Source organism: Lipomyces tetrasporus (assembly GCF_029532465.1).
Source record: "Lipomyces tetrasporus strain NRRL Y-64009 chromosome Unknown POJ06scaffold_3, whole genome shotgun sequence".
NCBI classification, from domain to species: Eukaryota; Fungi; Ascomycota; class Lipomycetes; order Lipomycetales; family Lipomycetaceae; genus Lipomyces; species Lipomyces tetrasporus.
This window is the reverse complement of record NW_026611598.1, coordinates 446,016-461,012: the sequence shown is the minus strand read 5'-3', so window position 1 is coordinate 461,012 and position 14,997 is coordinate 446,016. Positions and strand designations below refer to the sequence as shown.

Genomic DNA, 14,997 nt, shown 5'->3' with positions numbered 1-14,997 from the left:
CCCGCACCACCCAGAGCAAATTGGTTTGTCAACGGGTAGCTGCACCACAAACAAACCGCTAAGCATTTTCCTTCCATTCGCGACCAACTTGTGGGGGGCCTATTCGCCGTCTAGTCTGGCCGTGTGGCTTTGTTCTGCAAGTTCGCTCTATGTAACTAACTGACTGTCGGATGCGCTTTCCTCGACTCGCTGCTCGCGCATGCGTGTAGCTGGGCAACCATTACCATCCATTTACCCACGCTTCCTCCCGACAGCGCCGCTGCTGTTGGCGTTGCTGCTACTACTGTGCTGAAATGCGGCAGGCATGGCCGTCTTCCATCTGGTCGATCTCCCGCTACACCGTGCTGGATATCTATCACGTTCGAATCAAATTGCCGTGGGCTCTTGTCGGACGGACGGCGCGCGTATCGGCCGGCGCAATCACGACAATCCATCTCCACTCTCCCTCTGGTCAACATTTGTCGCAATGCCCAATATCCCTTGTCTCGTTCGCTCTTGCTTGCTTCTCCGCATCCGTCCCAACAACCCTTGCCCGATTGCCGACACATAAACCCTTGTCACCTGCAGCCACCACTCTGTGACCCACAGCCGACAGCCGCTAAGCGCTCTCCTAAATCACATAAACCCTAATCCACCGGAAAAACTTCATTCGGGCGGGTGTTGAGCCCCACGAAAACGGACGCCCTGAACACGAATAATTCGCCACGCAGGGACGCATGTTTCGGAAATACGTTTCACCGAGCAGAACACGGTCCATGACATCACTCCGAGGATCACTATCCATCCTGCGGCTGCGCTTTTTCTGCAATTGGAAGTTGTCTATGATTTTTTCTACAAAATAGTTGAAGAATTTATTCTGGACGAAGTCGGCATTGTTCTCTCGCACCGTCACGTCGGCCACTGAAAATTGTCAGGGCTCCTCAAAGGGTCTTCCTATCGCCAGGGTTAGGTAGCGAACACGAGCTACAGGCGACCTCGAGCGCTCCCGAACGGCAACGGCACGGAGCGCTGCGACCACCAACCACGGTGGCGACTGGCGAGCATACCACCAAACCACTCGTCAGTCGTCACCAAATTTTAGAAAATGACACTATATTGCAGTTGTTGGCGTTTGAGCTGCTAGTTTCGTTTGCCCGCGGGAAATGACATGATTTGTTTGACTTGTGCGGCTAGGCGAGCCGGCGGGCGACCCACTCTCTCTCCGCAAGCGTGACGTAACGAGCGCGTTCTGATACCCTTTCGCTGTCTCTGGGCTCGATGTTTCGTTCGATCCGCCCCTGCACGGTGTGGAGTGGCTGCCTGATTGGGCCTCCGCGACGCTGCGCCACGTGAGGCTGCGTCTTTTGGTCCTGTGGAGAGGACGGATCAATAATAATGCTTCTGACAGGCCCCGATAGCTCGACCACCAAGTTCTGCCAGAGACGAAGAAAAGGCGCAACAATGATGGGGAAAGATCCTGGGAATCCATAGGATTCGTGGCATCCTGACGGAATTATGGCCTGACCTCGGCCATGCATAATTGCAGATCCGCATCTTTATATTGACTCCACGCATTTTAGAAGCCTCTATCCTTGTCGACTTGTACTGTTTTATTTACATTGCGAACATATTCGTATTTGCCCTTTTTGCGTTTGTCGTAGACTAGTATGACCATAGCCACGGCGTAGTTATCAGCGATTATCGAACTGCATGTCGCGCACTCCCGTGAAAGCCATCCGCGATTCGCATATCGTCAGATTAATTTCTCACGACCCTGCTTGTGTGGGATGCGAAAACAGCCACGATTATCTGTAGTGCCTATCGGACACGTTTATCGCTACTGCCTCAGCTTGGTCAGACCCCAGCTGGTAGTTTAGTGCTGCCGTTGGCAGCGTCAGTAAAGGGCACTTGGTGCTGGTCTGCACTGTCCATCGGCCAAACCAGAAGCTATGCAATTACTGTCTTGTGGTTTGAGTCCTGCGTCGGACTTCTTCGCTCTGCAATTATACCGGTGCGATTTTTTCAGACTGAGACTGTTATCTGCCGGCCGCACGATTAACGCAATTGGAGTCAATAAACACCTCTCGATGTCACCACTAAATGATGCGCAGAAAATGTGTAACATTTATGGCATAGATATGCGCACATTTTGCAACAAGTGATTCGCGAGTTGCCCGGCCAATTTTTACCCTAATCAACACCTTCGGTACAATACCCAAACATCGACGTTTCAACCAATTTTGAATTCCTTAGCCAGTTTGGGACCAGCGCCACATCTGGAGATCGCTCCGCATGCAAAGTGCTTCGGGTACATTTCGGGCTTATTTTTCTGGATTCGCGCAACGTAAGCGGGCCCCCCCCGGCCCGGCCCGTCTCGATTGCAACCACCGTAAATCTATACATACGTCTTTAGGCGTATATTATTAGACATTGACTGAGATTACTAGATTGCAGTAATGACTCTATGGTAGGCCGGTGTAATTTCCGTGACAGGTGACTTGGCGTGGCAGGCTGTCATCTCGTATCCCCACATCGCGCATACGGTACTACCCCGTCCCGTCTCTGCGACCGCCCGATATTCGTTAAGCGTATGCAGCGGGTGGTGGCGCGCTTAATCATCGGGAGCAAGTTTCGTTCTTGCCATCTAAGTTGAACGGAATCTGGTGGGTGCCGCCGGCTAAGTCATAGCACGGGCTAAGTTACAGGTCACAACTCACACATCGTATCCGCTTCTGTAGCGATAACTAAACCAGAAATGACGCGGCGCTCTTCCGCATGGTGACTTTTGAACCGATGGAAAACTACACCGGCTATATGGATTCCCAGGCTGGCACAATCATTCCTGATTGCATCGCCAGTGATATTAGACAGTTACAGTCGTAGATACAACAGGAATCAACTATTTTGTCGTCGTTCGGCACCTTCATGTTCAGTGAAAAGCACGGCCAGGCGGTCGGCTAAATAGACTGTTCGACGAGGGTTTCGTGTCCCGGTCCGGGGCGGTGCGATTTGCACCGCAATGCGGGGAAACGACCCTTGGGCATGATTTGTCCAGGCTCGTGGATCGTCGGCATAATCCCCTTCGGGAACCCGAGAAAGAGCTAGTCGCCTTCTATCGCTTCTAGCGCACATCAATTTGACAGCACGAATTGTGGGGCGCATGTTCCCCACTCCGCCCCCCAGGTCGACGCCTCCCCCAAGGTAACCACAATCGCGTGCTCGCGACCAGCGAAACTACATCGCTTTCTCGCGCGAATTCCAAGAGTAGGTACCGTCGCTCGGGAATTAGCACGCGCCTGGCGGCACTCCAGCGACACTTCCACTGGTGACCCCGGATTCCCGACAGATGTTGCGGCGCTTTTTCTGGTCCTCGGCAACACGAACCATACTGAGCGAAGTCGCACATCACTCGCTATGATGATTTTGTTGATCACCGTGCAGCGATCGACATTCTTCGTCAGCTCGGCGGTTCGCGCTGACAGTCGATCGTCCAACGGGGTCTCGCGGGGTTAAGAAATCTCCACGTCTTTCTCCTCCGTCTCATTTTTGGCGTCGACTGCACGCAGGCTAATTATAAGCCACATCCTGACGTAAATAATGTGTGCTGTAAACCTAGTAAATCAGTTCGGTTATCGCCCGAAGAAGTAGCTGGAATTCGGTGGTGGTCAAAAGTGGAGAAAAGAGCAACCCTTTATTCATTCTCTACATCCTTATTGACCTTATAATCTGCTTATCAACAAATACACTAAATACTCCAGGACATACCGTACATAATCGCTATTATACATTGTCCTTCCCCCGGCCCCCCCTTAATTTCGCTTAGTTTCAAGGCGACGAAGACAATGTCACGGCCTTAGACCCTCCAGCAATGGTAACAATACCCCTCGTATTCGCAATCGCGTCCGCTAGCGGAACTCGTTTCGGTTTGGTTCTCATGGCATTCGGCTTCATCAACTTCGCTGGATTGTCTGTCGAGCTTGACGTTGGTTTATTCATGAATGGTGCAAGAGTTCGTTGTCCACGGAGTAAGTTATTCCGATTTGGTTGCGGTTTAGCCGACCTTAGTTGCAACGTCGGGGTTGGATTTGTTGCTCGTGTGTCGTCGTCACGAGAATTGAAGGACAATGCGGACGTGAAGTTGCGGGATTGCTTGACGGATTCCCGCGCCGGCGTGGATGACTCCGACGACCAAGAATGCGAACCAGACTTGGCAATCCCGAATGTCGTCTGCCGAGAATCGCCTGCGACAGGCATCGTCCCGCCCTTTAAGACTCCACCAGTACTAGTACCAAGATGCCGAACCGAAACGGCCGCTCTCGAGCTTATCTCAAAAGCCATCGTCTGCATAGCATCCCTCCCACTAATAAACGACGCTGCAAATTGTCCTTCAACAGCATCCACGCTCTCGCGGGCCCTGCATCCACCTCGGGCCGTAAGTGCTGCCAGAGTTGTGACGGATCCTCCCGACACGGTCCGCTGTCTCTTGCGCGACTCTCCGCCCGACTCAGTCCGGCTTCGCGACCGGTGAGGCGCAACATCAGAGTTATAGTATTCATAGCTGTCAAACTCGTCGCGCCGGCCCGAAAAAATGTCGCAGTCGTACTCGTCGTAGACCCCACCATCGCGTGGTACCTGCGCGACTGAGGCGTCGTATATGTCGTAGCCACCTGCTTTTTCGGGCGCCAGGGACGCCCAGTACTCATCAAGACTGGCTGGGTTCGGGAAGCTGTTACTCCACAATTAGCGCTTATTCCCGTAAACAAAGACAAAGAACCAGCAAAAAGGGGTCGCACACCACGCCTTCTTTGCTTCCGCAAATTCCGGTGAGCTTGGTGGTTCACGGTCCAGGATTTCGCCCAGCGTGACCACGCTCTTGTATGTTATATTTGGCAACGAATTCTGGAACTTGTGCTTGATCGTTGAGACGAACGAGGACTCAGTACATGTTGGCTCCGAATCTGCTTTGCTTGCTGAATACATGGCGCTACCTGTCAGCATGGCCGGGTAGGAAAGGTAAAGCATTCCTACTTCTAGTTAGCATCGCACGAGCGAGTGAGTAAAGCTTTCGCACCTTTGGCTCTCGTCATTGCCACGTAGAGAAGGCGCCGTTCTTCAGCCAAGTCAACTTCATTCACAAGCGATAACGAATGCGGGATAGACCCCTCGTATACTCCTGGTATAAACACCACCGGCCATTCTAATCCCTTCGAGCCGTGGATTGTCGAAATTGTCAACACCATAGACGGATCGAACGCACTGGTGTCAGACTCAGACGGAGACAAATTTACGGTCGCGAGAAACCGGCTGAGAACATCATCAATTGCCTTGCTACCCTCAACTCCCTCAATGTCAGGCAACTCGGGATCAGGTGGCGTCGCACTGAAATATCGCACCTGCTCCTTCAAGTCGGTCACGTTTTCCCATCGAGCAGCCCATGTGTCACCCCGATCTTTCTTAAGAACTTCTTTATAGTCCAAAGCCGTAATCAAGTAGTCCAACGCATCAGCCAATGGTGCCTCCCGTGTATTGTCCTTCACCAGTCTCTCCGCTTCAGTAATGGCATCCACAAACTCCTTCAACGAAGCTTTGACTCGAGCATTAACCCGCACCTGACCATCGATTGCACGCAGAATCGCGTCCCAAATCGGCACCTGGTATGCATTCGCATGATTCAATAATGCCGCCTGCATTACACTGCCGATTCCTCTTCTTGGGTTATTAATAATGTCCAGCAGCGCAGGACTTCGTCGAGATTTGACAACTGCAAGGTAGTTCACCAATAGCTTGATCTCTTCTCGTTCCCAAAATCGAAACCCACCAACAATACGGTAGTCAATTCCCACCTTTGTAAGTTCGCTCTCGATAGGTCTCGTCAATCGCGCTGACCGCACAAGAATCGCAAAATCGTGAGGCTTCAGCATGCCGCAACCCAAGTCTACTAAACGCTGGACCTCCCTAACAATGTGCCTGGCTTCGATGTACGGATTTCGCGCGGGAAAAAAAACCGGCATGTGACCTTCATCGTGGTTCGGTAGTACGGTCTTTTGTATTCGGTCTGCGTCTTGCATGATCACTGCCAGCGCCGCATTCAGAATGTGTCCTGACGACCGGTAATTTTCCTCGAGACTGACAACACTCGTATCCTTAAAATCATGTCGCATGCGCATAAGATTCGTGGACTCGGCGGCTCGAAAAGCGTAGATACTTTGGTCTGGATCGCCAACGATAGTGATATTGGACCGTCTGGAGGCGAAAAGCTTCATGAGTTCGTACTGCACAATGTTCGTGTCCTGGAATTCGTCCACAAGAACAGCTTGTATGTTGGATACTACCATGGGATTAGTGCGGAGCAGTTCCATACATTTCAGTAGCAAGTCATCAAACTGTCAACTTGTTAGTATTTGCCTGTCAGGTGCCATCCGCAAGCCACCACTTACATCCAAAAGATTCGCTTCGGCCAACTTGTCTTGGTACAGACTATACACTTTTATCATGTCCTGTGTGGTGTATTCCAATGCTTTGAGACTACTTGGCTGGATCGCGCGCGACTTCAAATTTGAAATGACATTCCGGGCACGTCTGCTATAGTTCTTGTCACTCTCCGGGTCCGCATCCTTCAAAATTCCGTGGATAAAATGCAACGCGTCGGCTTCATCCGCAATTTGAAACCCCGTAGGAAAGCCAATTAAATGCCCGTACTTTATCAGGTATTTGCGAGCGATCGAATGAAACGTTCCCAACACCAATCGCGATGCCACAGATGGACCAACCATTGCTGCTATGCGCTCACGCATTTCGTTAGCAGCTTTCACAGTGAAAGTCGTGACGATGATATTCGACGGATGCACGCCTTGCGACAGTAAAAAGATCACCCTCGAGATCAACGTCTTCGTTTTGCCGGTACCAGGGCCCGCAAGAATTTGCAGCTGCGATTTGAGCGGGAATGTAACCGCCTGAAGCTGCAGCTCATTAAGACTCAATCGAAGACGATGCGTCGGCGATGAACTTCTGTGGGGGGCTTTCTGATCCAGCACGGCCCTGCTGTCATCCGATGGCGACGGCGATACAGTCTGGCGTTGCTCTTGCAGCGGGAAAACATCGGCCTGTACCATATCGTTTGACTGCCGAAGCGTCAGTTCATCATCTTCATACACGTCCTCGACTTCAAAGCTCGAGTCTTTGGCAGATTGCGAGGGTGCATTATGGCGAAGCGGGTCCATCTTTTCTATTGCGGATAATCTTGACGACGCCGCCACTGCACCCGTTACTCGAACATTACACACGGCGAGCTGGTACTAATTACGTTAATAACGCGAAAGACAAAATGGATCTCATAACCCTCTCTCAAACGGATGAGGCGGGCTTTTAGCGGGTGGTATTCGAATGCTTAAGCTGTCAGCAAGACGCGCTTTGAGAATAACAAAGGACGCGTGAGAGCTTGTCACAAACTGTCTGTGATCTGTGACTCTGACAGCAGCCATCGCCGATTTCAAGAATCGCCGACTTATATGCAGTTACTGATAGATAAGTCGTTGACGTTATATGAGTAACTATATATACCAAACTTGCTCTAGATCTAAGCAATATCACTGTACGCAATACACCGCATAAACGCCGATCCAAGCAACCACGCCGATGACATCTCTATTACAACGCAAAATTGTCCAGATAGAAACCTACAAAACGAAAATCTCTCCTCTTGAGGATCACCACATTGATTACTGTGACAACACATATAACACCAGATTTGCGCGTAATAAAAACTCTTTTCCGCCTTCTTCTGCCAAAAAGTTCGAATCATGATATCCCAAAGGACCACGATCACAATCCGCGCAAGCGAGATATTTCACACCCGCTGACGAGCTTTTGCTAAATCCAAGATTATCAAAATCAAAGGGGTCCCCGAGGACCCAGAATAAATCGACTTCACCGTTGCCTTCGCTGGTGGATAGCTCCTTTTCGTCCTTCTCCAGATCGGTGAATGACTAAGTTCGTCAGGACTTGTATCGCAGCCGATGTGGGAAACTCTCATACCTTTGGAATTTGTGCACGTTTCCGTAAAATCCCCATTCCAGGCGATAGAATTACAGACGAGCAGTTGTTGTATGGACAATAGAGCTTGTAAATATTTCGCTCGCCTTCCTTCGGCTGTGTCGCAAGTTCTGCAAATTGCTGCTTGGTCGCCATATCGCGTGTGATGGTTAACGCCAATGATTTATGATGACCAATTAGACGGAGCCGAAAGCAAAGCTGTAACGGATTTCAATACCGGTGTGGTTGGATAACGATGACACTAAGCGTATCAACATCGACTGAGGGGATTAGCCGCAATCCGAAACTTGCTGCGATACCACTTCACCTCCATTTCTTCACCTAACCCGATGAAAGGTCTTAGAACTTCCTACCGCATGCCTCAGGTTCTGGCATTGGCAGACTGTCCAGCAGCATTTCGGCTACCATGTCATTTTGGAATGGGCAGTGCAGGAATTGAGTTCTGCGTGAAGTATTCGAGTGGTTCCGAACAACTCCGGAGTAAACCTCCCGCGCTTTGGTCCGTACGGACGCTCGCATCGGAACGATTATAGGAATACAAGATACTATTACTAATTACCAGCCTGGCAAGCTTCATTAGATATCATAAGTCACTTTTGCCTAACCGCATGAGATGTTTGGGTCGGCCTATATAAAACCCCGTTGGGAAGTATTCACAGAATTAAAGTCATAATTTCTTCCTTCACTGATCTGCACTGTTTGTAGCTACCGTCTAGAGGTGGTCTGCTCGCTCATTGTTTACACAGCTGCCCACCGTTACTCAAGGACAAAAGCATCAACGGGACGGCATTGCGATGCCCATATTCCCATTTGCGTACCAAGCACGAAGTTGCTTAAATTGCACCTTGTCAACAATCGCAGTTTCCCAAAGTTGCGATCGGAGGCGATACCGACGACACTAAACGAACCCAGAACTAGCTTTAATGAAAACTGTATGCCACGACTAAGGACAAATTGATTTACAACTGTCCAAAATGATGTTCTAATACCGGGGACGCCGACGTCAATTTACTAAATTACCCCCAGCTTACTAATAACCCAAATGAGCCTGGAGTCATCTAAAAAATGCATGCTCAGTGCCGTGTGCCGATGTGCGTCTGTGGCACACGCGCAACAACTGTCTGAACATGCTGCCATTGGGTGAACTCAGTCACTTCTTAAAGTGAGTTAACCAACAGAAGTTAGCTGGTGCGGTTTAACTCCGGTCAAACCAATTTTACCGCACCTCATAGCCAGGACGGCTATCTCGGTTATTGGAGGTAGACAGGATATCCTTACCGACCGCCGTTGTTTGCTTCTCTCCGCAAGTGGATAAGAGCACTCTATCTCCATAGTAGTTGTGATGACGCTTGGCTGGAGCTGCTTCACGTAATCGGACACAATCCCCTCGTTATATCCGACCCGTGCCCGGACATTCGATGTTCCGCCCCTTGTCACGGTCGATTTTTATCACTTCATTACTTCAATCTCCACGAGCAGCATCATTGTCCTCTATACGAACAAGATCTTGTCTACTTCCACAATTTCCATTGTTCTACCCCATTACGTTTAAAAATATGTCGTCTATTCCAGCCAGTCAGAGAGCTATCGTGGTCCCCAAGAACGGTGGCCGCGAGGTCTTGGAATTCAAAGATGTTCCGGTTCCGGAAGTCTCTGCTAGACAGATTCTCGTGAAGAACGAGTATGCTGGATTAAGTATGTAATGAGAGTGGCTTGTAGCTTTAATTGACAGCGGCTTACATTTATTCAGACTTCATTGATTCCTATTTCAGATCAGGTCTCTATCCTGGTAGCACTCCTTATGTTGCCGGTCGCGAGGCTGCTGGTACCGTCGTTGCCGTTGGATCTTCAGTTACGAAGTTCAAAGTCGGCGATAGAGTTGCGTGGATGGGGAGTGCCGCCTTCGCTGAGTACTCTGTTGTCGAAGAAAGCGGAACTGTGGGTCTTATTCCCGATAACATTGATTTCAAGGACGCTGCTGCGTCCATTCTGCAAGGATTGACGGCTATCACTCTCGTGAAGGAGGCCTATGAAGTCAAGCCAGGCGATTGGATTCTTGTTCAGGCCGCGGCAGGTGGTATGGGTTTATTGTTATGCCAGTTGATCAAGAGCATTGGCGCCCATGCAATTGGCACCGTTTCGACGCCGGAGAAGGCCGAGCTCGCTAAGGATGCTGGTGCCGAGTATGTCATTAATTACTCGGAGGATGACTACGTCAAAAAGGTCCTCGAACTCACCGAAGGTTTGGGAGTCCATGCTGCCTTTGATGGTGTTGGAAAGGCAACATTTGACGGATCCTTGAGTCTCGTCCGCCGAAAGGGCTCCCTTGTCACGTTTGGCAATGCCAGTGGTGCAGTTCCTCCATTTGTCGTTGCTAGGCTTGCACAGAAGAACATTAGACTCTTAAGACCGACGCTTTCCAACTACCTCGCAACCTCTGAGGAGTGGGATCATTATACTAGTGAGCTGTGGAAGGCTATTGCTGATGGAAGGTTGAAGATTACTATTTATAATGTCTACCCGCTTGAAGACTATAAGTCGGCTGCAGAAGCGTTGGAGACCAGACTATCAACTGGCAAGGTTGTACTTAAGATTTAAGCTTGTGCGTTCTATACCAATGTAATCGTTCTGCACTGACGTATAATTGTCAGTTGTAAATAAGACGAAATTCTTGCTGATCGATAAATAGTTGCTAGTCTATCTAGTAGACGTCTCGTATGTTCTCTAACTTGTATATCATTATCCGAAAGTAACACTTTATAGCGCGAATAGCAACTCTTCAAACAGTCGTTTCAAATTATATACGCCCGCTAACGCATTTCTATCCTTTCCTTCTCCTGGGGTCCATGTGGCGTGGGCAAAGTCAATCAGCTTGACACGGCAAGCAGGTTTCTCGTTGTCGGTCTCCTCTTCGTCTAGCACGATATCTCCAGTAGCAGACATCGAAAATTGCTCAACGATCTGGCCATCGATCTCGACAGATTCGCTGACAAACTCTTCAAACTCTCCTTCGATCTCATCCTCGTCTTCTGGACTATTCTCTGGCCGCTCTCGTTCTTCCGTAACAGCCTCGTCGAATGCTCTGAGATCGGTCTCGTAGACGGCCAAGATGCTCGCGGAATACATTCGAGATTCCTCTTTCTCAAGGACTTCGGCGATCTGAGCAATCCCAGCTATAAGTCTCTGCATAACTTCCTTTCGCCGATCGGTACCTAGTGCTGTAACGACAAATGCGTCAATCCCTTCTCTCACTGTTTCGCTATCAAAACTTCTCCCATAATTCTTGTCGTACACCACGTAGTCGTCCTTGTTTTGATCCCAAGTCTTCATTCCAGCAATTCGCATAGAGAGGGATCCGCTAGTGGTATTTGCAGCCACATCGTCCAATCTCTTTCTCTTTTCGAGAGAGGCTCGTTCGTCCCATAGTTGTCGTCCCAGTTTAATGTCGATAACTGACGGCCTTGAGAATCCAGCCGTAACGTTTTCAAGGACAATTGCACGCTCCGTGTCCTTAGTCCTGTGCACCTCGCCGGAACTGTCAGTAATAATACCTTGTTCGGACAATTCCAGCACACCATAGAATTTAGGGCAGATAGATGCAAATGAAGGGTGCACCGCTAAGGATTCATAAAACTCGATTTCATATCCGGTGGCAGGCTTGATGACAACCGCACCAGTTGGATCTTGCAAAACGCCGTCATGACCTGCGACTTTATTATCAAATGACACAGCTGCAGATATGTCAATCGCCAGAGGTGTACTCATTGTCGTATTAATGGTGAGATAACATGAGGAGTCGACGAGGAATCAAGTAGTTAAAGTACGTGGAACAATAGCTACGATCGCATGCGGCTCAAGGACATAGAGAGTAACTCCTCCAGGGGTAAGACAGACTCTCTGGGAAGTTTGTCATGCAGGCTGTCGACAATTTCCACACTTCCATGTACCACACATTTACTCTCCTTTTGGATGAATTACTACAATTTGCTCCTCTCCAAAAAAAAAGACGTTGCTTGCGTGCGAATTAGATCTCGATTACTTCGCGGGGAATTGAACAGAGAACATAATTTCGCAGCACTCTCATGGAGCCAGGGCTAATCCAGAAGCCGCATTTGATCCCATTCCCGCAAACATGATGGCCGAGCCTGAGTTAAGTAGCTTGGCTCAGAGAACTTCCCAATCGTTGACTGAAGAACAAACTGGTATTCGCACACCAGCTCAGGAGATCACTGTTGAAGTCGTCAGAGAGCCTCTGTCCGAAAGCCGATCCGAGACTGCAACACCGGATGCTGGAGACAACGGCGCCGAGGCATTGCCTAATGGAGCGTCTGTAACTGAGACTGGTCCTTCTGCACCAAAGAAAAAGAAGAAATCCAAGAAAAAGAAGAACAAATCACAGAAGGCGCTGGCGATCGGTTCTGGGTTTGAAGAGTACTACGCCGATAATCCAGTGCGTCCAGAAGAGTGGGCCGAAGAGCGAAAAGAATATGATCCGATTAAGCATAGTTTCAGAGAGCGAATTGATGCTTGTCTACTGCGGTACAAGAAGAAGCGCTTTCTCGATAAGCACCGTGCCCGCATTTTCCAAGTTTATCTCAGTTTCGCAAAAATTTACAAGCCCAAGGCAGAGAACCAAAAGTTTGCCGACGAAGAGCAATCAGATGATGAAGATGGCAATGAAGATGACGACCAGAGACCGCAGAAGACCCCTGGTGGTGGATACGATGAAGTTCTGGATGCCGAAGACTGGTCTCTGCGAAGCAAGAAGTTTTTTGCTCATCATATTCCGTTCGAACTATTCTTGACGAAAGAAGGGCCATTACTAGAGGCGATCACAGTTGTTGAGAATTTTGTGCGTTATGTAAGAGTTATTTCTCTGACTATTTCGGTTTGACTATTTCCTAACTAAAGCGTAGTTACTCTTCCACGAAGTCTGTCCAGAATTTAATCCTGCGCTCCAGTATACATTAGAAATTGCCAACATTTCTCGAAGAGAACTTCCGGCTGCTATCAACCTTATTAATATTCTTCCTGGCCAGTTCAACACTGCTGTCTCTTTCTTGTTGGGCGGAGAATTCGGACATCATAACCCTTCACTTCCAAAGCCCATATATGATCCATTGTTAGATCTTGACGTTGATTACGATATGGTGGGAGGTACTGGAGACGCTGTGCCGATTGTTGCCCCAACAGATGTTACAGAAACCATCGAAGAGGATCGGGTCCAAGAAGTTACAAGCGAGACAGAAATTGAAGCGAAATCGCAAGAACCGGAAATCAAATTCGAATTCAAAAAAGAGCTGGATAAGTCTGATTTAGCGAATCTTCCGGACGATGATTACGATGGAGGAAATGCGACGGAACTCGATCGGAGTCTTCCCGCCACCGCAACACAGCAGATCGAAGATGTCACAGAAGGTTCAGATGGAGTTGACCCTGATACTAGGACCGAAAACAAAGAATCAGCTAGCCTGGAACGGCCCACTGTGCCAATTCAGGAGAGCTTTGAAAGATGGCAACAGACTGCTCCCAAAGTTGAATTCGATCAACACATAGGGTGGACCGAAGACAAGGAATTCGAGGAACGAATGAATCCAACGACTGAGGAACCGTGGGAGGAAGTTTCAACTCAATCTGCCTACGATTTTAGGATGTCAGAAAGTGAAGCACGAAAAACAGTCGCTCGAGTCTTATTTAAAGATGTTAACGACCAACAATTAGAGAGAACAGGCTCTCTGTGCTATGTAGATAAGTATTCTTTGCCGGTGGACGTTGTCGACATTCACTTGCCGCATGATAATGATGAGAATGCGCTTGGTCAAATGGAGGTAGTTCCGTGGTGGCACATACTTGAGGATGAGTCAGCGCCGGATGATTGCCCATTCCCAGAAAATGAGAAAATTACTCTGCTTTTGGAACGGAAGGCGCTGGAGCACGTATTCACGGGAATGAAACTGGAAGCCAAACTAAAAAGGCTCTCGGACAGGTCAGGCACAGTGGTGTTCGACTATGTTACGGTATGGATGACTATTGATTGTTGACGAGCCCTGACCTAACGATACATCAGAGGATAATGTGCTCGTTTTATGTTAATTCCTCTCCTACCGGGGATTAAACGAAAGGAGACAGCGGCCCGTTTTCTTTATTGCGACGATCACCATCGACGTCGCCACGCCCGAGTGGACGCGTATATAAGGACATATGTTGTACAGTACGTTAAGGCATTATCTGTTTTGTACAGTACGTTAGGATCTTGAAAAGCAGTGATAGAAGAATGGTTCCCCTATTACATCTAAACCGCATCAGGGCACTGACTCCGTCCCTCGCCGCCAACATGCCAGCCTATCAATTTGACGTCGTGTTTTTGGATGTAGTCTCGTAGAGTATGCCAGCTAAACTGACTTCGGGAGCTCCTGTTTTGTGGTTTTCGGACTTCTATTAATGCGTTATTTGTGACGATCACACGTCAGTTGATGGCGAACTCTACGGCTTGAGATTGAGATCCACGGCACAAATTTCGAGTGCGCCAGCAACGCGAACCACTGTTAATTTTTACAATGAGAGTCCGGCCAGACAGGACGTTCAGTTCATGCTCTGGGCGCGGGCGAATTACTATATAGCTGTTCGTCAGCCCATCATCAGTTGCAGACCTGACCCGCCTACCACCTCGCCGATCTTGCGCCGGTAAAGAAGTGTGGTCTTGCCAGCGTTGTCGAGCCCGAGGATCAGGATGCGGATCTCCTTCGCCCAGAGGAGTTTCGAGAAGAGGGATAGTGCGCCGCCCATGGTAGGCGGATCTATGTGGCTTCCTTGGGGCGCACGGTTCGTTCCATTGCTGTGCTTTGCTGGTATGGGTTCGGCCGGAGGTTGTGCACTGATCGCAAAAGATGAAAGGGTATTGCAATTGCTGTTTGCTGCTTTCAGAGGATATATTTGTCCGCTTACAAAACGGAGGTCGCTGTTCTC

General features: G+C 49.3%; 6 protein-coding genes across 6 annotated transcripts; 3 read left to right on the top strand and 3 right to left on the bottom strand.

Annotated features, from left to right (window-relative positions):
* The first annotated feature begins 3,645 nt into the window (after positions 1-3,645).
* Positions 3,646-4,714, top strand: POJ06DRAFT_71168 (uncharacterized protein). Its single transcript, XM_056191447.1, has one exon. It carries the CDS (start codon positions 3,848-3,850, stop codon positions 4,505-4,507), a length of 660 nt encoding a protein of 219 aa, XP_056045244.1. The 5' UTR covers positions 3,646-3,847; the 3' UTR covers positions 4,508-4,714.
* A 798-nt stretch (positions 4,715-5,512) lies between these two features.
* On the bottom strand, positions 5,513-7,199 carry POJ06DRAFT_280508 (P-loop containing nucleoside triphosphate hydrolase protein; the record flags this gene model as incomplete). The annotated part of the gene is given in 3 exon segments (XM_056189885.1): positions 5,513-5,527; positions 5,547-6,362; positions 6,417-7,199. The coding sequence occupies 3 exon segments, from the start codon at positions 7,197-7,199 to the stop codon at positions 5,513-5,515; spliced, it is 1,614 nt and encodes a 537-aa protein (XP_056045243.1).
* Positions 7,200-7,507: 308 nt separating this feature from the next.
* Positions 7,508-8,592, bottom strand: POJ06DRAFT_247898 (Mss4-like protein). Its single transcript, XM_056186951.1, has 2 exons — positions 8,014-8,592; positions 7,508-7,964 (listed from the first exon to the last, which is right to left on the bottom strand). Exons 1-2 carry the CDS (start codon positions 8,164-8,166, stop codon positions 7,698-7,700), a joined length of 420 nt encoding a protein of 139 aa, XP_056045242.1. The 5' UTR covers positions 8,167-8,592; the 3' UTR covers positions 7,508-7,697.
* Positions 8,593-9,587: 995 nt separating this feature from the next.
* POJ06DRAFT_194267 (uncharacterized protein) lies at positions 9,588-10,629 on the top strand (the record flags this gene model as incomplete). The annotated part of the gene is made up of 2 exons (XM_056184947.1): positions 9,588-9,726; positions 9,782-10,629. 2 exons carry the CDS (start codon positions 9,588-9,590, stop codon positions 10,627-10,629), a joined length of 987 nt encoding a protein of 328 aa, XP_056045241.1.
* A 79-nt stretch (positions 10,630-10,708) lies between these two features.
* On the bottom strand, positions 10,709-11,860 carry POJ06DRAFT_71124 (inositol polyphosphate kinase-domain-containing protein). Its single transcript, XM_056191445.1, has one exon. It carries the CDS (start codon positions 11,794-11,796, stop codon positions 10,789-10,791), a length of 1,008 nt encoding a protein of 335 aa, XP_056045240.1. The 5' UTR covers positions 11,797-11,860; the 3' UTR covers positions 10,709-10,788.
* Positions 11,861-11,953: 93 nt separating this feature from the next.
* Positions 11,954-14,454, top strand: POJ06DRAFT_71054 (Argonaute siRNA chaperone complex subunit Arb1-domain-containing protein). Its single transcript, XM_056191444.1, has 3 exons — positions 11,954-12,892; positions 12,948-14,048; positions 14,099-14,454. Exons 1-3 carry the CDS (start codon positions 12,164-12,166, stop codon positions 14,144-14,146), a joined length of 1,878 nt encoding a protein of 625 aa, XP_056045239.1. The 5' UTR covers positions 11,954-12,163; the 3' UTR covers positions 14,147-14,454.
* The last annotated feature ends 543 nt before the right edge of the window (positions 14,455-14,997 follow it).

Excerpts from the sequence above, each read along its gene's own strand:
- POJ06DRAFT_71054 (XM_056191444.1), top strand. The coding sequence starts at position 12,164 with ATGATGGCCGAGCCTGAGTTAAGTAGCTTGGCTCAGAGAACTTCCCAA. Across the intron at positions 12,893-12,947 it reads TTGAGAATTTTGTGCGTTAT|TTACTCTTCCACGAAGTCTG; the intron begins GTAAGAGTTATT and ends ACTAAAGCGTAG. Across the intron at positions 14,049-14,098 it reads TGGTGTTCGACTATGTTACG|AGGATAATGTGCTCGTTTTA; the intron begins GTATGGATGACT and ends ACGATACATCAG.
- POJ06DRAFT_71124 (XM_056191445.1), bottom strand. The coding sequence starts at position 11,796 with ATGAGTACACCTCTGGCGATTGACATATCTGCAGCTGTGTCATTTGAT.
- POJ06DRAFT_71168 (XM_056191447.1), top strand. The coding sequence starts at position 3,848 with ATGGTAACAATACCCCTCGTATTCGCAATCGCGTCCGCTAGCGGAACT.
- POJ06DRAFT_247898 (XM_056186951.1), bottom strand. The coding sequence starts at position 8,166 with ATGGCGACCAAGCAGCAATTTGCAGAACTTGCGACACAGCCGAAGGAA. Across the intron at positions 7,965-8,013 it reads AACGTGCACAAATTCCAAAG|TCATTCACCGATCTGGAGAA; the intron begins GTATGAGAGTTT and ends TGACGAACTTAG.